This window comes from Terrapene carolina, unplaced genomic scaffold (genome assembly GCF_002925995.2).
Source record: "Terrapene carolina triunguis isolate 2854851 unplaced genomic scaffold, T_m_triunguis-2.0 Scaffold93, whole genome shotgun sequence".
NCBI lineage: Eukaryota > Metazoa > Chordata > Testudines > Emydidae > Terrapene > Terrapene triunguis.
Genome location: NW_020664444.1, coordinates 7,830,901 through 7,853,282, shown reverse-complemented (window position 1 = coordinate 7,853,282; position 22,382 = coordinate 7,830,901). Strand labels below are relative to the sequence as shown.

Here is a 22,382-nt window from a genome sequence, read left to right as displayed (position 1 = left end):
GCTGCTTCCAGGCACAGGGGAGGAGGAGGAGGTGGGGAAGGGATGACCTGACCTATGTTTTTTCAGAGCTCTTCTCTTCTTCCTCCCTCCTTCTTCCCCTTCTTCCCCCCCCCCCCCCCCCCCCCCCCGGCATGTGGCTGGAAGCAACCTGTCCTTTCCTGCCCGCACAGTGCCGAAAGGCAGCTAACATCTCCAGGCTGCTGTTGGCCACCTACATAACCCAGCTGCCCCCGGCTATAGTGCAGGCAGGAAGGGGTTAAGCCCTAAGGTTGCATTGTGCACCAGGGCCCAGGGAACCTGACTGCAGGGGCTTCAGCAAACTCGGCCAGAGAGGTGGCTTAGTAGAGGAGGGTGCCCAGGGGATGGAGCAGCACTGTGCTTCCTCGAGGCAGGACCCTGGGGGCGGGGGTGAAGAGGGTGCTAAGCCCCTTCCCCAGGGGCTGCTGTGGAGCCTGCAGATTCGGGGCAGGAACAGTCTGGAAATCACTCACCGACCACCACTCCAGTGCTTAGCGGAGGGGCGGAGAGGCTTCCCCGTGCCAGCGCTGTGCGGGGCTTTGGCACATGCGCCCGGGCTGGAGGGTTTGGGGCTTTCCTGGGGCGCCAGCCCAGCCATAGGGGAAGGAAGGAGCCTGCCCGCCAGGTTGTTGATGAGCTGAGTGCTTTAACCACGGGCTGGTTCTCTGCACAGCGCTGGGGCGGGACATGCCCTGCCGGGTGGGATATGGAGGAGCAGCAGGATTAAGGGGGTGAAGGGGCAAAGCAGGGAGAGGAAAGCGAGAGGGGGAACACATAAAGGGCCGACGGGTGGGCAGGAGAGGCGACACATAACTGGCCACCATCTGGTGCCTGCCCGCATTCACCAGCCACCGCAGCGCGCAGCCAGCACCAGCCGGAAATGGGACGTGGGGCAGGGCCCTGCTGGCCAAGAGCCAGCACGCAGCGGACCAGCAGGGGTGGCGGCCAACCCCACGCGCTGCATCTTTGCCCCGCCACCAGCCTTGCACGCCCACCCCCATTGTCAGCCACTGGAGCCCCCCTCACTGCTAGTGGGTGGGCGGCTGGTGATCAGGGATCCAGCCAGCAGCGGGACCCACCAATATTGGTGGGGGTGGGACAACAGAAAATATGGGACAATTTGCCCATTTTTAAGAAAAAGTCCGGACATCTGCAGGAGGGCTTAAATACAGGACTGTCCCTTTAAAAACGGGACATCTGGTCACCCTGGCTTGAAGTGGTTTCCATTATATACAGGATGTACAGTTTTGGTTCAATAACTTTCAGCACCCCCACTATACAAATTGTTCCAGCATCCTTGTCTGTAAGTAGTAAAAATTTGCTAAGTAAAAGGCATAGGGACTATTACTAGATATAGTATGAGAGACGCTTTTTTACTGTATATTTAACGGTACTATGATTGGGTGTGTTTCCAGTTTCCATATGGTAATAGCCAATAATTTGATAGTTTCTTCTAGATTCCTTTCATCCTAATGAAGCACTAAAGAATGTAAAATCTGCTGGCAGGTCTAGTGTCTGCAGTGGAGTAATTAAGGAGAGTGCTCTCGGTTAAAATGACCAGAGAGCTCTGAGACTAATTGCAAGGAGTGACAGAACCGAGAAGTTTTATTGCTGCAGTTTCCTGAATAATGTTGAACAGTAGCTGCATCAGCAGATTTCAATTACCGCTCCAGTCTCCTGGTGTCATTCTTGTTGGCATCAGAGTTACCTATTGATCCTTTTATTTATAGAAGGCTTTTTTGCATTGTTGGGCTGCAGTGGTATAGTTTCTTGTTGAGAATATAGGGGCTTATAGAAGAAGAGAACTTTATTTGCAGAGAAATTTGACAAAAGACTGCAGAGCTTTATACAGAAATGAGGACTGGTGAAAAAATAATCTAGACTACGTTTCAACTATAGCTAACCCCAAAAGAGACAGTACAATTCCTCTAGCCAGCTTTGCAGCACAGTTTTTGCAATTTTACTGGTGTGAAAAAGCTCACAGGAAAAGAGCAAAGAGAAACCCAGAAATAATAATAATAATAATAATAATAATAATAATAAAAAAATTCTCCCCACGGTAGTGAGATAACCCATGTTGCTTTTTTTTTTTTTTTAAATCCTCTGCATATTCTTTTTTATGTGATGGAAGAGTTTTGTTGGAAAATATACCTCAAACATGAACAGTAGTGTCACTTATTGAGGTCTTGTCAACAGTTAGCATGGCCTTGCAGGGCACGTTTCTTCAAAGGTCAGGGGAGGTCAAATGATACATGTTTCACTTGTTTGAAATGAAATGTCACTTCAGTTAGTAAATTTGGAATTGAACTTTTATATTTACAGGAGGAACTCTTGACACAGAGATTATCTGTGTAGGGAAATTTACCAGCACAACTATGCTGCTATAACTATAGCAGTATAGTTATACTGGTGTAACTTCCCATGTGGACACACTTACTCAGGAATAAAAATGCCCTTTTCTGGTTTCGCTTATGTTGCTTTGGCAGCAGTACATGACATACTGGTATGTATATTCCAGTAAATTTCCCCTTATATACAAACCTTAGTGTGTAGCGGCCACTACTCGCCAGCAATTACCATACATTGGTATCTAGGGGTAGTTAATGGTAAACATTGATTTATTTTTTCCAGTGGCCTCTACTGTTGTTGTTTTTCCTAATTCTGCATAAGTGTGGAATGTACAAATATGCTTGTTGACTCCTTACATGTGTGGGTATGTCTTCAATCTAGAGCAAATACGTTTTTAGAGATTCCAGCGTGCTATCCAGAGTAAGCAGATTTGAGTACTGCTCATTTCTGTCCTCAGTATGACATTTCTCATAATGCAGGCTAATCACCACAAAAACAGGAAGCTGCAAGAATGAAAACTATAAAAGGTGCCTATAACTTAAATAATGTGTCCAGTGTATTCTGTTCTCAAACCACTTACTTGGAGGATCTGTTTTTAAAAAAAAAAAAAAAAAAAACCTGAACATTTCAGTGTAAGATTGTCAAAACTAAAGTTTCATTCAACTTCAGTTGCCTAATTCCAGTCACTAACTTCTTTTATGGCTAAGTGCACAGAGACTGTGTATCATGTTAACAATCATGTCCTTTTCTTTGCTTTGAGCAGTTTTACTCTGGGCACCGATCTCCTCACATTCCATATAGGTTATTGCACCTGGTATGGACGCATGCACGGCATTTAGCAGGGTACGAGCAACAGGATGCACACGAGTTCCTCATTGCTGCATTAGATGTGCTACACAGACACTGCAAAGGTAAGGCTTGTACTGGCATGTCAATGAACAAGGAATAGTGAATCAAAAAAAGTTAGAGATCTCTTCTTAAGTGGGGTAAACGGTCTTCCAGCACAGTATTCTCCCTATTTAGCAAGGTTTTTTTTAAATGTGTTTTTGCGTTTCTCTCATACATCTATCAAATAGACTTTTTTCCTCCTGCCAAAATACCCACATTTAGAGAGAGAGCGAGCACATATTGGTTTGATCACGAGCTTGCCCTTTTCTTATTGGTTATGTGAGTCAGTATCTTGTAATTTAAATTGCCATCCAAATTCTATTTATACTTGAGGTATTTTAAACTCTTATTCAATGCATCAATAAGGTACTGACTAAACACACAAAAGGAGGCAAAGTAAGTGTCCAAGACTGTTTTGCTTAAATATTATAGTACTGTGATACACAACATTTTAACAGACTATGAATGGAAGACCGAATGGAACCCTTACCTCAAAATCCATTCAGTGTTGAAGTGTTCATTAGCGCATTTTTAAAGATGAACTAACAAGATTTTAAGAAAGGTTTAAGATACAAAATCTGTGAACTGAAGAGAATATACTGTATATGTAACCTTGTTTGTCTGACCCACAGTTAGCTAAACTAGTTATTTGATGTGCATAAAGGGAATTGATACTCCATAAGTCTAAATTTATTGTCTTGTCACTCATTTGATTTAGATACGAGGTGTTATTGCACTTAAAACAATCTGCTGCTTTAAATGTTAGATGCTGTTGTTTTTGAAGTTGTAGAGCACTGTAGGCGTACACAGTACTTTTACAAAACACCTCAAATGAGTTTTGAGGTTTACAAGAGGAGGACTATCAGAGGGAAGAATACCACTGCTTCCCTGAAATGTCTTGATGTCTGGCTTTTATCTTTGAAATACCCTTGTACATTATGGAATGCAAGTTTGAATATACTGGGTAATTACAATGAATGTATTTGTTGAGATTAATAATAGACAAGGTATCTTTCCAAAGAGAGGGAGTGGGTGTCTGTGTATGTAAGTAATAGATTCTATCTGGACTTTGGCCTCATTTTCTGCTGATCCTGAAGAAGCAGTCAGTAAACTTGAACACTTTTCTTTTGGACTTTTTAAAGTCTCGGAATCATTGATCTTACAAATCTTGATGCTTCTTCATCTGTTAGCTATGAGCCACTTCATATTTCTTGGGCTTTTATTGACAAGTCTAAGTGAGAATGGTAACTTTCTCCCTGAAACTGTAATGAGAAAGCTTGCAGCTGCCAGCAAAGGTCCCTATACTCTTTTGAAGTTTAATATTAAAGTATCTGAAAATATTTTGTCAACTGAGAGTCAAGTAGTAGTTTTAGGTAACGTACCTATGTGATAAAGCTTACGGAACTAACTCTAGAATGAGCCTTCCCCAAGATTCCCCCACCACTGCTAAAACCTCTGGATCAATTCAGCCCATCACAGAAGCTTTTCTACTCTTCTCCACCCACCCACTCTGCCAGAAATTTATTCAAGCCAAGGGTGTTTTACACCACAGGCCTAGGAGAAAGTTTTCCCTTTCCAACCAAGCAGTGAACTACAGTGGCTGCATAGCTCTGTTAAAATACTCAGTGGTAACAGAGGACATTCAAATTGTCATTAGGCTTCAGAGCTATTTCATTCAGATGAATGTGGGAGCATTTCACATCTCTCGAGCTTTTTCAAGCTGTCAGTAAGGTTCCAACTATACTATATAGTTTACCATGTTGTCCAATGCTAGCTTTAGATCAGTGCTGTGCAACAGTTACACCAAGGTTTGATTACATCCATGCAGGTAAATCAAACTGTATTATAATACTGTAAATGGTGAAGTGTAGATACCACGACCATGACATCTATGCATTCAGAAGGTTTTTAAAGCTCAATTTCTGAAGAAACGGAGGCATCCTTAGGGGATGATGTAGGTTTGCAGACTGCGTCGTTGCGAGGTAAATGGTACAGTCAGATAGTTATTGAACTGTTTGATTCCTGCACAAACCAGGAGGCTGGTATGGACACACTTTAAACTGTTTCAGGAGGAAATGGGTTGTTTGGCTATATAATGTGAAAACCGTCCTGTTACATATATTTATGTACTCATAAGATACTGCTGCTAGTGAGATTATGCATACTAATGCTGCACTAATCAGATATTCCTCCTGTGCCAGTAGTGTAAATTCAGATTGGATAGACAGAGCTTTTGAGGCTTGCAGTTCCGTAGCAATCTACCTCAAATATTACCATCAAAATATTTTGAGTGTAGAGTCACAAACACTACTTCTTTGTTCAGGGCCCCTGCTGCTGGGCATCACTCTGTCACTACTGACCATCAATTTGGAATCCCCCAAATTTCATGGTGAGTTGATGCCGAAAACTGCATAATTGCTCAACTACTATAGTGAGGGGTAGTGGAGCTATTTGGTGTAGATTAATCTTTTATCTCTTCCCCATACTCTCTCCCCAGCTTCTTAGAGCACTGTCCACTTCACCCTGAGAACAGAGGGAGGTTTGGAGTATCTTATGTGCACACTCCATTTTGCGCTTGAATAGTAAAACGTAGACCACCAATATTTAGAGGAAGTAAAAATTAAACTTTACAGCACGGTTTCAGACCCAGTATACACCTAAGAAGCTAAAGGTCCGTATCTAGGCTGGCCTGACGGTCTTCAGGAAAATAGTATGTTGAGTGGTGTGGATTTGTTTGGGCCCCAAGCTGGAGTGAGAGGCACTGATTTTGAGTTACTCCTTTTCTTCACTTCAAGTGGAAAGAGGGATCATGGAAGTGTGTAATTAAGGTGGCTAAAAGCTATGTATTCTCAGGCCATGCAGGAGCCTGCCTGACCCCTGACATAAGTCAGAGAAACTCTGAAGCTGGTTTAATTTATGCTCTGTTTCCCATTGTCCCCTAATGCCCTGGGAAACACGGAATAATCGTACACCAGTGCACTCCAGCCATGCTCCTGATTCACCCTCCATGCCAGGGAGCAGGGCTGGTAGAGAGCCTTTATGCCAGCTCTACATTGGCCAGGAAAGGCCTCTAAGCACGGGTATTCTCAGGGGTCTGTTTTTTCCCCACTTTAAAGCCCCTTTCTGCTGCTAGGGTAGCATAAAAGTAACTTAGAGTAACTGAGAATCAGGCCTGCTTGTGTAGCGCCCCGTGCCTTGTACACCATTCCTTTCCAATGGGCCAATCCAAAAAGCAGCATTGACATGTTGGAAAGGGAGCTAGATTGAGCTCTCACCAGCCGAAAGGATGGATTAGCAAAAGAGAGAGAGCCTTTGGGAAGACAAAACTGGTGAATTGTTGATTACTACCCTTCCTTTCCTCTTCTCAAAATGCATACTGCGCTGTCCTTGAAAATAGGTAATCCAGTAGCTTCATGGTGGCACCTGACCCTTACCTGAAGTCTGAATGGTGCATTGCTGTCTTCTGCCTCTAGCTTTAAAAAACCCTTATTTGGGCTCTTAAGCATTTTCAGCCAGATCATGCAGGTTAATAAATGGCAATGTTCTTTGTATCTGCGTTACTAGCCAGGGTAATTTTAATGGTTACGTTATTATGGCGGCATCGTATCTGGGCACTTGCAGATGCTGTAGCTGAGGGCCACTTCCTCCACTTCGCTCACTGTTGAGATTCAGGCTTTGTTCTTTATTGGATCTTATCTCAACAAGACAAAGTGGGTTTAAAGCTCAGACTGCCTTGGGCAGGCAATGAGATCTTGCTCTGTTTTCCCATCTTGCACTTTGCCTGAGGAGTAAACTGGACACGAGGCAGTCCATTGGCATGTATCTTAAGACCATAAATTTCAGACTTGGACCTCTAAATAACCATGTATAACAAATTAATCTGCAGACTTTAAAGTCTTGACCTGAACTGAAGAAGGTACAGAAAATGAGTAGAACAGTTACCTGACCTCTATTGCATACGTTTTTATACAGTTATGCGGTAGACCAGATGTAATGGCATTGTTCACAACTTATCCCAGTATTTGATGTGGGATTCTCTGGGATTTGCAAATCTCTAAACTTGTATTAGAGAAAAGTACAAATGTATAATGCTGCCCTGCCTGAAAATGGTAAAATTAGCTTTAAGGTGACATCAGTCTAATCTCAATGACCCCTTCTTTGAAAGAAATCCACCTAAGAGCTCCCATCCTACAAGCTCCCCTGAAAAATGGAGCTGATGACATCGGAACATTTTTTGTTTCCACCTAGTATGTATCCCAGAAATGGTATGGCAGAACTTAGGATAATTTGTACCTAGTTAGTTTCTCTTTCTTCTTTAGGCCTTGACTGCACTTGAAAGTTCCTTCAGATTAAGGTAGGGTGTGAATTTAAAGCACAGTAGTTAGTCTGGAATAACTCCATGTGTGGATTTGCTAAACCCAGGATAAGAGAGTCCACATGTGGAGTTATGCTGGAACAGTAGAACAGTTATACTGGAATAGCTCCATATGTAGGCCAGCCCTTATGTGCAAGACCACAGTTAAAGGCTGAAATTCAGGCCTATGGAGGTCCCTGTTACAGATGAAAGCCCCCACTGACTGACTTCTTGTTGCAAGGACACCCCCAACCAAGCAGCAAAGAGTAGCACAGGCACAAATTGGTAGCAGCAGATGCATGCCTGAGTCACTAAAAAGGAAAACATACTGAGCTGTAGTATGGCATATAACAAACTGAGCAGATTGAACTATGAACAAAAGCTGGTCCATTACAGTAGTTGCATTTTCAAAATGCAGTAGAATACTGCATACAAAAATTAAATTCAAATAACATTACTGTTTAGACGCTAGCTTTTACAGCCCAGTAATTTTAAAGGGTCATCGTCAAAATTGACAGGTCTGATGTTGAGCCTAAGGTTATACATATTTTCTCCTGATTCTGAAGAACCTATCAGCACCTACCCCCCTGACAAGGTTTGCCACGTAGCTGAGAAGTTTGGATTCTAAGTGACATACAGCAAATCCAGAATTCTGGGTTTGGGGATCAGGGGTGTGCACATTGCACTGTCCTGTCACACATTCTGCCTAACTCTGCCCAGTTCTTGTGAGCAGGTAAGGGAGAGAAATCTGCAAAACTTCTAGTCTTCTTCTAAGTTTCTTATAAATTTCAGTAAGTACTGCTTGCTTGTGAGAATGGAACTTTTCAACAGAGGTATGGAACAAGCATGTGTTCATAGCACATGTCTCCAAAGTTAAGATGGTGGAATTAATTTCTGATGTGTCCCCTTTTTAGTTAAAAATAAAAAATTACGATTGTAAGACAAAGCATCGTGATACCTTTAAAGAAGTGTCAGACTCTGGAGAAATGAACGTGCAAATGCTACTATAATGTTTGCTGATGATTATTTTATGGCCTTTCTATAAACGTATCTAGTATGCATATGAAGGAACATGTAATATACTTAAAGGAACTACTACTTGTGAACTGTAGCCACTCTTTCACCTTTCCAAATTAAGGAAATGATTACACTATTAGACTGATTATAGAATGTTTACATTTAATCTAAACCCAAGCTGTTTAACAATGGGAGGGGGGGGAGGGGACACACCTTTATGATTTAATCAGAGCAATTTGTATATGCATATATTCAAGCAATTGTGGGGTGTGGTGGTTTTTTGTTTTGTTTTTTTAAATAAAAAAAACCTCTTACCTACTTTGGCTGACTTCTTTTATAAGAAATTACTGTTGTACATGGTGTGATTTGTTATGGCTATTGTATAAGCCTGTGAATGTAGAATTAACCGCATGATATGATAAATATACTGAATACAACCTTAACTACAACAGCACAATCAGTTGCAGCTGCTAGTATTCAGATGCATAATATGTTTCCTCTCCCTGCTTCTTCTCAGTTCCTTTATTATAGATAGATAGATACAGATATATATTGACAAGTGCAAGGAGGTGGCAGTATTATTTTTTTCCTTCTTTCCAACCAGATGTCATGGGAAATGATGTGAGTGGTAATGCCCTTCTGTTTAGCTGTGAACAAGCTTGCAAGATACTCTTTTGAGACCCCCTCATCACTGAGCCTAATTGACTTGTGTAATTGAAAAGGGAGTATTCTTATTCTCCTGTGGGCAGAAATGGCTGTCTATTAAAGTATGCAGCAGGGACATTACCTGAGGGCCAATGAAAATCTGTAGAGCCTGTTTCTCTGCTTCTGCCCACTCCAAAACAAGAAAAGGGGAGGAAATGAATTTCAGATGGTGGGATTATAGTGACGTAACTATCTCTACAGTGTCTTTAAAGGGGAATTGAAATGCAGATTTAAAAACGAAGATAAAATATCTTAAATCATTATTAAAATCCATGTGTAGTGTTACAAATTATAAATGGTCTTTTATAAAGGTGAACAGCAAGGTTTTATATTCTTTAAGAATTCATTAGGTTGATTTGACCTTTGAGCATAACTTAAACCTTTTAAAAATCCTGAAGGTTCTAGGTTCAGGATACGTTAACTGAAACCTATATTTTGGAAATCCACATGTTGAAACTCTAATCATAAAATTCCTAAGGTAGGGGCTGAAGCAACTTTCAGCCAAGAGCACTTTGTTCTAAAACTAGACTGTAAATTTACTTGAAAAGTATATACAATATTCTAACTTTTTTTTTAAAAAAAGTTATTTACTTAAGCCATTTGTTTCTCTTTCTTGCAAACGATTCCTGAGTATGTTTTAGTGACCAGAAGTACCTGTAAGGCAAAAAGCTGCAGAATCTTTGAGATCTTCTCCAAGCCATGTAGAATATAATTGACCTAAAAGACCCAGTGTGGCTAAGTAATTCTCATCTATTAACCAGGATGGGCAGGGATGGATCACTTGATGATTACCTGTTCTGTTCATTTCCTCTTGGGCACCTGGCATTGGCCACTGTTGGAAGACAGGATACTGGGCTAGACGGACCTTTGGTCTGACCCCAGTATGGCCATTCTTATGGTCTTATCTCATTTATTCCACATTAGCACAGGTTGGAACTTTTGTTGTCAATCAATTTATATTTTCAACAATTTTCCATAATTTCAGTTTTAAAATCTGTTGCTGATTGTAAACAGTCAAAGCCAAATTAAAGTACCTGAAATGTAACTCTAATTTTTTCTGCTTTTGTGTGCTTTTAGTTTGCTCTTTTGTCTTGGTGATTGAAAATCCCCCCCTTTTTTTTTTTAAGGAGCTCTGTTGATTGAGTGCTAGGCCTCCTTAGTACACCTCTACCCCGATATAACGCTGTTCTCGGGAGCCAAAAAATCTTACCGCGTTATAGGTGAAACCACGTTATATCGAACTTGCTTTGATCTACTGGAATGCACAGCCCCGCCCTCCTGGAGCACTGCTTTACCACATTATATCCGAATTCGTGTTATATCGGGTCGCGTTATATCGTGGTAGAGGTGTATTTCATTTCAGAAACTAAAATATAGTTTAAACCAATTTTTAGTGTTTGCACTTCTTTTTTAACTGGATAGATACTAGGAAACCTGACAAAAACCTAATTCTAGCTGTGCTAGTAGCCTCTGTTATAATAGGATTTTGGAAAAATTTTCAATACTTTACGAAATAGTTACCAGCTGTTGTAAACTGGTTCCACCCATGTGTATGTGTTGTTTCAACAACAAAAACCCTACTGTAGATACAGGAGTAAGCACTTCGCAGACTTCGATTCATCCTCACAACAACCTTGTAAGGTAGAAAAGTAAATGTATTATCCTCATTTTAGTGATGAGGAAACTGAGGCACAGAGGCTAAGAATTGCCCAAAGCTGCAAAAAGAATGTGTATCAGAGCAGAGATTTGTATTTTAGAGTTTTTGGTAATCAGACCTGCATTGTGATTGCTAAACCAAACCTTTATGAATGCTGCATTCAGTTAATGGCATTAGGATCCCAGTCACAAAGCCGATTGCTATGCCTCCGAGGCATACGTTATTGGCAGCAATGCTTAGAAGGTGGGTATGCACTTTCACCTACTGGAAAGCAGAGAAGCTTTAGTCTCTCCATGAATAAGCTTGAAGTAGACATGACTTTACCTTATAGTAAATGCTCTCTGGGAGGCTAGACTATCTTTCATTTTCTTATTGATGAAAACTTCAGAATACAAGGACAGTGTTTATGATGAAAGGATAGGGGTATAGGCATCAGACTGAAGGTTAATGGAGCCTTAACACAACCTTAGTCTTTTGCTCTGGCAAGCTGATTAAGGAAGCACGGTTAAAAATAGCCATTATCTTCATCTCTGCATAACCTGTCGTCTGAATTAATGTAAGAAAATATCAGAGGAGTAGCCGTGTTAGTCTGGATCTGTAAAAAGCAACAAAGAGTCCTGTGGCACCTTATAGACTAACAGATGTATTGGAGCATAAGCTTTCGTGGGTGCGTCTGACGAAGTGGGTATTCACCCACGAAAGCTTATGCTCCAATACATCTGTTAGTCTGTAAGGTGCCACAGGACTTTTTGTAAGAAAATAGCGCACACTTGTGTGCTATACCTGTGTGGAAATCACTGCTGCTACAGCATAGGCTGTCTATTTAACTACGTATGCCACTCAATGGCCCTGTTAGTGGTTTTTCATTAGCCGCTTTGGCAGCACCTTTTAGCTTTGGAACCAACCCTCGTACCTGACAGAGCGAAGCGAATCTCTCTACAAAGCAAGAGTGGGCTTATCTCCGAGTAGAACTGAGATTGGCTGGATGTCCACATTACCTTAAAGCCTCATCTCTGCTGAAACACAAAATTGCATTTAAACTTTTTTCCACAGTATTTTATACTCTACCAGAGGCACGTTCTTGATCCCTTGTTTTTTTAAATATACAGTGAATATGAGATTCCAAACTGCCCATATGAACTGATGGGGCACATGTGAGAATGTATTACAAAGATTTCATTTGCTTTCCTGCAGGTGACGATAATGGGAAGAAGGCCAACAACCCCAACCACTGTAACTGCATCATAGACCAAATCTTCACAGGCGGACTGCAGTCTGATGTCACTTGTCAAGTCTGCCAGTAAGTGTAATTTGGTTAATTCTGCACTCAGACGAGATGGGGCTGATCCAACAGTGCAGTGTCATACTGGGTCTTTTTTCTTGCTCCATATTGTTTAACTACAGCATCGCCTAAACTCAAGCAATTAGAAGGCAAGTGTCATAGATCAAGATGTACTGAAAAATTTGCCTGGAAAAAATATCACAAGTTTATGGGATTTTGCATTTTAGGTTAGAGTTTGATTAGCCTACCAAAATTTGGTTAATTTCAACATTCATAATCAGAAGACTTCCAAGGCAAATTTTCTTTTGATAGGGAATATGCAGGTGTACCAGACTTGAAGTAAGAGAACTCTTGCGTGCAGCCACATTATCATTTTTCTTCAATTCTGAGCCTTAGGTTTTGGAGGGAAAGGTTTCTAGAGGTCTGGCTTTAGGTAAACTTAAATAAGAGAAAATAAAGGTTTACTAGAGTCAGGGGAAGAATTCTTTCTGTTCTATGTTATCGGGCAAGGTGACTTACTTAAAGCCATTTGACATCACTCAGGGAGTTGGAGCTCCACTACGTATTTTTTGGTCTTATCTTGCATTCCCCAAACTATCTACACTATCTTGCAGATGGACTGTTGTACTCTGCTCATTTTAATCAGTTTTTGTACTCAGTTTTCAGGACTGACCTACAGAGATCTTACAGTAGGAATGATTGAGCATCATGGAAAAAAGTGAAATGCCAGTCTTTGTCTTTTGGACCCACAGAGTCCGTATCTGACAATGGTAGCCTAGATGTGGTATCATCACAGCTGATCTCTACTAAGAATAATATTTGATGTCAGAATTTGTAAGAAAGTTAACAAGGAAAGATGGGAGTTAAAGAAAAAGTCAGGCGGCTCAATGCATAAAAATAAGTTTGGCAGCTTGAAATTAGTATCCGTAAATGTTGCGTATTTCTTCTTTTGACCATTTCAAATATTTTGCACTAGTGAAGCTGAATGAAAGTGGGAAGTTGTAAACTAGATTTTTAGTCCAAGAGAGGTGGTATTTAGAGGAAGGAGGAGGCCAGAAGAGCAGATAAAGAGCACAGGCAGAACATTCTTTCATAAACAAAAAAAAGTTAGCATTTGGAAGCAAGAATCACGCACAAATCTGAATGGTAGAAGGAAAGGTTCAAGGGAATGGAGGTTAAAGCTTTCTGAGCAACGTCTCCAATCACCTCTAGCCACTGGGTTTGTCTTCAGATGTCTTGTAGAGAAACATGAGCAGGAATATAATGTACTTTCTGATTCTGGTATGCTCTAAGATCTCAATTTCCAAGTGCCATGGCAGATTGTAGAGTGAACTCTGAAGTTCCAACTAGCACACCATTGAATATCAAGAGTATTTCTGTTCTCTTTTTTTGTCTGAACACAGATAGTGCAACAGTCTAAATAAAAACACCTTAGCACTTTCATCCCAGGATGCAGGCTAGATTCTGCATCTCAGAGGAACCCAACAATTTGGCTCTAAATCACTGAGCTCCATTAAGCTGTAGACTGTAGCAAATGTATATCCTGCATTCAAAACATGCAATACATTTCCTAAAATCTGTGGTTTTCCTTTGTGCTTTTTAAATAAATCTTCAGTAAAGGAATTGGCTGTGTAAATATAGTACTGAGCACAGCTGTTTTGTCAGACATGCTTTATGTAGTCTGAGCACCCTGCAGGGATGAAGTAGAACTGGTTGCCTTTTCCAGTAAATGTCCAGTTTATACCATATAGTAAATCATACATTTTGGACTGTTACTTTTAACTCCTTGGGTCAAATGCTAAACTCCATTCTTTTTCCTAGTGGTGTTTCTACAACGATAGACCCGTTCTGGGACATCAGTTTGGATTTGCCAGGCTCTTCTACACCATTCTGGCCACTGAGCCCGGGGAGTGACGGCAGTGTGGTGAATGGGGAAAGCCATGTATCGGGCACCACCACGCTCACAGACTGCTTGCGAAGGTACAACATATGGCAAACAGAATGTAGATAGGGGAAATAATCTTGCTCCCTTCTGCTGTCCACAAATAAGAAATAATGGCAACTAGCAAAGCAAACTAACAACCTGTTACCACAGCAATATTCCTCAGCCATCTTGTAGTACATAACATGCACTTAAATTTGTTGTGGCTGGTTTTGTTTTTTGTTTTATTTTAATCTTTAACAAAGTGTGACCAAAATCAGTTGCCATGTGATTATGTATTGGTTGTATTCTATGAGAAACGAGTTTGGCTCTCAATCCAGCACCCAGGGCTATGTATGCATATCACAAAAACCTCCGACACAATTGGTACTAAATATCCCCCTTCTTGGTGCTGTCTGCAGAGAAGCCATGGGTTGAATGGGCCATGGAGAGTTATCTGCCCACTCACCTTTAGAGATGTGCTCTCCAGGCCTGGCTGAGGTGCAATGTGAGAGAGCCTACGTTACTCATGCTTGTTATGTGGAAAGAGGACTTCAGTCTCCAGGGCTGTCAGTCCAGCATTTCTTGCCGGTACTAACCTCACTCATAATAAGTGAAAAGAAATTAAATAAGAAAATGTAAAGTTGAGACTGTCCTTCAGACAGACTGTTCTGATTGGCATTGCAGGGTGTTGGAATAGATACTAATCTTGCCTGCTCTGAGCTGTAATACCATGATATGGTTGAGTGAAGGTTAAGGAAGACACCTTAACTCAGAATCTCTTGACTTTGTTGGCTCAAGTTATAAAAAACTGCTACTATTGAGGGTGGGCTACTGTTTTAACATGCAGTAGAAATATATTTTTGAAAATGTCCCGTTGGGCTGACAAGACCAGCATACTCTCATTCACAACTATTATGACAGTTGTTTAAAAACAAAACAGACCTACTGACTTAAACCATTTTGTACAGGGGAAATGATACATCTGGGATAGAACTACATTTGTACTCTGGTTCAGCCTCCTGAGGCTTAAAACAGCTGGACAAGCACCTGAAAAAAAGCTTCACAGCACAGTTAGTTACACATTTAATTTTCATATAGAGCATAATGCATCGTCAAGTGTGATACTTACTCTGCTGTAAGGTAGAGACATGTAAGTGGACACGCCACACACACACGCCATGAGGGGAAAGAGAGAAGCGAATTCATGGAGTTTTCAAAACCGGGGGCAATTTTGAATTGGACATACAGATGGATAGGGAGCCAGCAAAAGTGACTGAAGATTCAGATGCATCTGTTCCGGCTTCCTGGACTAAGAGAGTACTTTTATAGTGCTCCAGAATTCTAAACTCCCTGAAGTTTTAAAAATTGTGGATTCAGTAAAACCAGGGTATTTATTAGTACAACTGTGAGGAGAAGTGATTGTTTGAATAAAGATTTCTGCAAAGGCAAAATCCAGGCAAAGGTGGGTAAATTCTGGTGATGTTCTGGGAATGATGATGAGTAGAATTACCCACCCACCCAAAAAAAAGGCCACTTGGAAGGAAAAATCTTCAGGCTCAAAGATACCACTAAGATTCCTGGTTTTGGTATCAAAGTTGAAGTCACATGGTAAAAGAGGGCTTTTTTGTGCCAAGAAGAGGATTTCATTGAGTAGATAGGCTCTGATCCAGCCAAGAGCTGATAGGCAGATTGAACATCAAAGAATGAGACCAGGAAGATGTACAACTGAGAGGTATCTATATTGAAGTGATGGTACAGGTTGCAGCTGGCCATAAGGAAGAAAATGGGCTGAGCAGAAAAGTGGCAAAGACCAGAAACATGGAGGCACTTCATGGCAGGAGATTATGTGACGTTTCTGACAGAAACAGAGGAACAGCTGGAGGTAGTATTCGAAGGAGAGAAATACAAGTTTCTCGATCAAGACAATCAGGAAGGCTGCGGTTAGTTTTGGAAGCCGCAGTGGCCTCAAGCAGAATGAGAACGGAGTTGGATCGCTGATCAGAAGCAATACCAATAGGCACTTGAATGTGTCAGGTCTGTAGTAGTCTAAAATGCCCAATTTATAGTTTAATATGTATTATTACAAGAAGCTTCAATAACTTTAAGCCCAACATTAGTAGAGAGACTGGAACATGCATACAGCTTGTAAATTTAAATTTAGAAGAAAAACTAGAAGTCAGAAGATTTAATATTGGGATTCCCAGAGCTTGAACATTTTTTGTTTTAGTGTGTTTCTATGAGTGTCTACGCAGTGGCTGAGTGCTTACTTCAAGAACTGTCCCATCCTCTAACAGTTTCCTGCACCCCATTAAGCGGTTATAAAGCACTCCTTTCCACCTGACTTTAGTAACAGGCTGGAAGTTCTTAAAACTTAAATTTTGAAAGCAAATCTTTAGTTGTCAATAATTTGACCTTGAACAGAACTCTGCATCCAAACCTTTCTCTCTCCCTCTAGAGCTCTAACCCCAGCCTGAGAGCTGGAAGGGCATCCTCGGGACTGGCATGTAACTGAGCACAGAACGCATCTGGCTTTGCTTCAGAATTCCCATTTCCACGGTTTTGGTTTTGAAAACAAAAAGTCTGCACAAGCGATCTCAAAATGAGCAATTCTGTTGTGGTGGATGAGCTAATATTCAGTCTCCTTTCTCCGCCACTGATGCTTGCCCAAGTGGAAGCAAATGTAAATGTCCGAGTTGGAAATCTGAAACAGGGCTCTCCTATGTTGGTAGCTTTTTAAATTCTGATTTATCTTGCAAAAAGAAAAAAAAGTATATTTCCTTAGCATCTGCTCTCTGGGTATAATTATCTCAGCACAGGGCTTGTGCTTACCTTGTATAATAGAGCTATAACTAATGACTCTGCTCTGTGCCCAATTTCCTAATCTTTCTATAACACATTATAAATATGCACTGTGCAAAATTGTGCATGGTTTTCAGTGGGTCTTCCACTTTAAGAAATATGTGGAGAAAGGGGCAGCAGGTCACTTCTGGCTTTCCTGAGAGAAGATGTAAGCTTATCTCGCATGCTACTAAGTGGCTACAAGTGGAAATGCAAACTGTTTTCAAGATGCATTGAAAATAATTTGCCTGTATTATGCATCCTTCCACTTCTTAATATTTTTCAGGTTTACAAGGCCAGAACATCTAGGAAGCAGTGCCAAAATCAAATGTAGTGGTTGCCATAGCTACCAGGAATCTACCAAACAACTCACTATGAAGAAATTACCCATTGTGGCCTGTTTTCATCTCAAAGTAAGTTCACAAAGGACAGGTGGATAAAAGAACATAGACTCTGCTCTAGGGGGATGAGTTGGTTTCTGTAGAACTCTCTGCTATCTCTCACTTCACTATAATTAATTTATTGTAACTTAAAGGACAGTAGCTGGCTTGTCCAGTTAGATTTTAGTTTAAGGACATTATCATTGTTTGTATAATGCAGCCTTGCCCATATGTCTCTGGGTGCCTATCAAAATAGACCTTTTTAAAAAAATACTAAAACAAAACAAAACCTGAACCAAACAAAAACAAATCCCTAGTGGCACTTATCCCTCCTGTACAATAGAGCTACTACCCACAAGCCACAAAGAATGAGAGAGAGAATCAAAATACTGTGCACTTCAACTGGAAGGATGCCACAGATGTACTCTGTATTTTGAAGAGAAAACATTCCAAAGTTACAGGGCCACAATGGAGAATCTTCCTGTAACATCCCAACCATTTGTCTCAAGATCATACTGTGGTGGCAGTTAGCACTTCCAACTCACCATTGAGGTCAGATGCTGTGATGGGAGACGGTGTAATAGGTGGTCACTCAGCCCAGCCCTGTACTGTTTATGGCTTTAACTGCAAGTAATATGACCATGCCGTACTGGAAAGCAGGCAGCCAGTGCAGAGCATGGATGTCTTTCTTCTTTGTTTTCCTTAGCAAACTGGAAAGAGTGCCCAGAAGGTGAGACTGCTTCAGGGGCAAGGCAGTGTGGGTGACAATATAGGAAAGAGGTTTTAGTACAATTTAGCATTTATGTAACCGTGGTGATTGAAGGTTTTGGAAAATAAGTGATCTTGGGAAGTCATCTTGTCCTCTCTGGTAAAATTTAAGATGTAACATTTCATGCATCAAAGCACTATACCAATATCTCTCAATTCCAAAAGTTGTTGTAATGATAAATTGTAAGGTATTTAATATAGCTTAACTAATATCAGATTCATCATAAAGGACCTATGTTCTGACAGCGTTAATAATGCAATTAGAAAGATGAATAGAGAATCAAAAGGATATAAGTCGGAGTTTTTGACATCCTGTTCTGTTGCTAGGGAATTGTTATGGCATCGCAAAGGGAGAATAATTAGCTAGGAGTGTAAATAGGACAGGAGTACTGAGAAATGGGAAAAGGGGCCTTCTTTAAATAGAAACTCATTCATCTCATTCTGCTATTTTTTCCTTTCTCCACTTTTATAGAAAGGATGAGGAAAGTATGACGCGTCTCACAAATTCATCTCTCCCTTTAGGAGAAAGGAGACCGATTATTTTCTTTAATTTTACCTTCCATTTGTTCCTTATTTTGATTTAGGATTCGTGTGCACAGACAACTGGCATAACGATGGCAGTCACTTGGGATGATTTCTTGCCTTGTTGATGTTGGTAGATTAAATACACCAGTCAGGTGGCAGAATCCTTAAAGGCATATCTGTCCCCAGTAGCATTTGTCTATCACCAGTTTTGATGCAAATATAAGCTCTTTGGAACAGGGACTGTCATTTGCTGTATGTTTGTATCGTGCCTATCACGCTGGACCTTTCTGTTTGAGGCCACAGTATAAACGTTTATCCTAAACTTATTCCCAATTTATATTATCTCCCTAGATATTCAGTCACCATTCTAAGCAGTATGCTTTGATTTCCCTCTACCCCCGCCCCCCTCGTGAATTAGGATTTCCTAGGGAAAATGTGTTAGCACTTGTATATACTGACCTAATTGGTACCTGAAAGCTACCAGAAAAATACCTAATTTATTCACATCCTCTTGTGGCTGTGTGACAATCTCCCTACTTTCCTTTCATCTCACTTTGCCCAATGTGTAAGACATGTACAAGGAAAGGAAATCAGAGTCTCTTCTCTAAAAGAAACTTCCACTTTCTGTCTTCAGCGGTTTGAACACTCAGCCAAACTGAGGCGAAAGATCACTACGTATGTCTCCTTTCCGCTGGAGTTGGACATGACGCCATTTATGGCTTCCAGGTATGTACAGCATTAAAAATCCCCCAGAGGCTAGGTTAGTCTGGATACCAATCTTGCACACGCATGTTGTGAAGATGGAATATCCTTTGAGTCAGGGCTGTGACACAGTGTATATATAGCAGTGTATATACAGATATACCCATGTAAATATGTCCATGAAAGTTGTGTGCACTGGTTTAACTAAATCCATTTCAAAACCCATTTTAGTAAAACCAATTCAGGTCTTGTGTTTTAAACATGGTCCTATAAAAACTTAGTTTTCTGTTAACACCTGTTTAACTTCAAAGGTAGATAATTAACAAAGACGTCCTTTCTTCAGAATGCTAGAGATCCCACATCCTGTCCTTTCAGCTAAGTACATTCTTCAGCGTAATCAGAGAGGATCCGATTTAACATTCCTAATATTTTTAATGTTACAAAAACGTGCAAAAATCTGCCTTCCTCTTTTTATGTAAAGCTCTCTTTAGCCACTCCTGAGATTAGAGAGTCAAAAAAGTTCAAGCCCAATAAAATACTTTTAACTAGGGTTGTGTCCGCTTTTAGCGATTTTTAGCTAGTAAGCTTCTTCAGACATAGCAAGACTAATTTTTTTTATTCAAATCTCAGTCACAAAAACAAAACCCTTGTGTAAAAATCCTTCCATAAAAGTTCAGTTAGTGACCTGAGATAATAAATTGTTATCAAGTATCATTTCTAATTAAATTATTACTACATAAATCACATCTTAACCAATACCAAAAGCACAAAAATAACACATCTCTTAAATTCAGGATCCGTATTGATACAGTTTTAATAACAATTTCAAAATTATTTACTACAGACAAACGTAGTTATTTCTGCCAAGAAAGAGGGACAGTTCCAAGCCTCCACTAAATTGCCTGTGTGATATCAGAGAAGGTTAGTTTATATCAATACATTCCAGAGTATTTGAGGCTTTCCTGCTATTCTCTGGTGAGTCCTCTGTGGATAAAATAGCTGGGTGCTGATGAAAGGTTTCAGGTATGAAGGAATATAGCCACTATGACATCAGGAAAATTATTTTTCTGCAGCAGGGGGCTCTGTAATCAGAATTTTATCAACCTATGAAACCAGGAAGATAATCCTATTGCTGTAATCAAAAACGCAAAGTAAACTCACAAGTCAAAAGAAGGGCGATTGATCCATAGGAGTTTGAAAGGTTAATGTAATTATATTTTGTTCAGGGTTAAGAACCAAATTAATCTCTCCTTAATCTGTTTTTAAGATTTGGGGATGGGAAGTTGTGATTTAAGCATGTGCGTGTTTGCAGGATTGGGGCCTTAGTTAGGAGGAGAAATCGACTTCCTAGACAGCATCACCGTGAGCACAAATATAGTATCTGTAACACCTTAGTCAGCAATCCTCTTCTGCCACTAAGCACCATTGCACTTGCCCCTGGAGGTAGCATGCAGGCTCTCTGTGCCGTGTGTGACCCACTGCCTCCCTTTGAGAAACCACTGCTTTTAAGTGACTGGATTTTTGTGTGTTTTTGTTGCAGCAAAGAGAGCAGAATGAATGGGCAGTACCAGCAGCCAACGGATAGTCTAAACAATGATAATAAGTAAGTGGTGCCTTCCAGTACTCTCCTATTGTGCAAGGTGGATGACTTTTGCAAGGTGAAGTAGAATCTGTTCTATGTCCTGCAGTGATAAAGCATTGCTATGTTTTACAGAACAGCAAGTCTGCTCTTTGGCAAAATAAAGATCATATTGCGTGTTTACTTAGCGTAGTTGCTAAAAGCTATGAATGGCTGTTGCCTTGCTAGTGTTAACACCAGCAATAGTATAGGGGAGGAATTTAAAAGTCGTTGGTATAGGATGAAAGGGAAGGCTTTTTCTTTAAACACTCCTACGTTTATTGCAACTGAGTGTTGAAACGCTCATTACTGGGGAAGTTCCAGAGGACTGGAAATAAGCAAATTTTGTGCTAATATTAAAAAGGATAAACGGGACAACCCGAGTAGTTATAGTCCTGTCAACCTAACATCAATCCCAGGCAAAAAAATGGAATGGCTGATACAGGACTAGGTTAATAATGTAATTAATGCCAATCAACATAGTTTGATAATATCTATTTTCTATAAACCTAACTTGTTGATTTTTATTGATCATGAGATTAAAAGTTTGGTTGGTAAAAATAATAGTGATGAGCTAATATACTTAGACTTCTGTAAGTCATTTGACTTGGTACCGCGTGCATTTTGATTAAGAAACTAGAACAATACATAGTCAACATGGCACACGTTCAATGGATCATCATTGAGCGGATGTGTTTCTAGTGGGGTCCTGCAGGGATTAATTCCTGGCAGTGCATTATTTAGCATTTTTTATCAGCGACCTGGAAGGAATCATAAAGTCCTCACTGATAAAGTTTGCAGATGACACAAAGATGGGGAAAGTGGTAAATAATAAAGAGGACAGGTCACTAATACAGTGACATGGATTGTTTGGTAAGCTGGGTGCAAACAAACTATATTTTTAATATGGCTAAATGTAAACTGTATATTTAGGAACCGAGAACATAAACCATACTTACACAATGGAGGACTCTATCCCTGGAAGCAATGACTTTGCTAAAAGACTTTGAAAAAGACTTGGGGAGTCTTGGTGGGTAAACAGCTGAACATGAGCACCCAGTGCAATGTTGTGGCCAAAAGGGCTAATACGATCCTTGGATTTATAACTGGGAAATATTGAGTAGGACTAAGGTGATTATATAACCTCTCTATTTGGCACTAGTGCCGATTGCTGCTGGAATGCTGTCCAGCTCTGGTGTCCACAATTCAAGAAAGAGAAGAACCACAAGAATGATTTAAAGGATTAGAAAACCTGCCTTATTGTGATAGACTCAAGGAGCTCTGTCTGTTAAATTTAACAAAGAGAAGGTTAAGCAATGGCTTGATCATAGTCTGTCAATACCTTCATGGGGAACAG

At 40.5% G+C, this 22,382-nt stretch overlaps 1 protein-coding gene across 2 annotated transcripts in view; it reads left to right on the top strand.

The window, feature by feature from the left end:
- Positions 1-22,382, top strand: part of USP22 (ubiquitin specific peptidase 22) — a 105,320-nt gene that overhangs the window by 79,312 nt on the left and 3,626 nt on the right. For both annotated transcript variants that reach the window (XM_024205294.2, XM_024205293.2), the window contains 6 exons: positions 3,131-3,278; positions 12,183-12,288; positions 14,092-14,250; positions 17,319-17,445; positions 19,340-19,431; positions 20,948-21,010. In XM_024205294.2, coding sequence (XP_024061062.1) covers positions 3,131-3,278; positions 12,183-12,288; positions 14,092-14,250; positions 17,319-17,445; positions 19,340-19,431; positions 20,948-21,010 — 695 coding nt within the window. The remainder of the gene's footprint in view (positions 1-3,130; positions 3,279-12,182; positions 12,289-14,091; positions 14,251-17,318; positions 17,446-19,339; positions 19,432-20,947; positions 21,011-22,382) is intronic.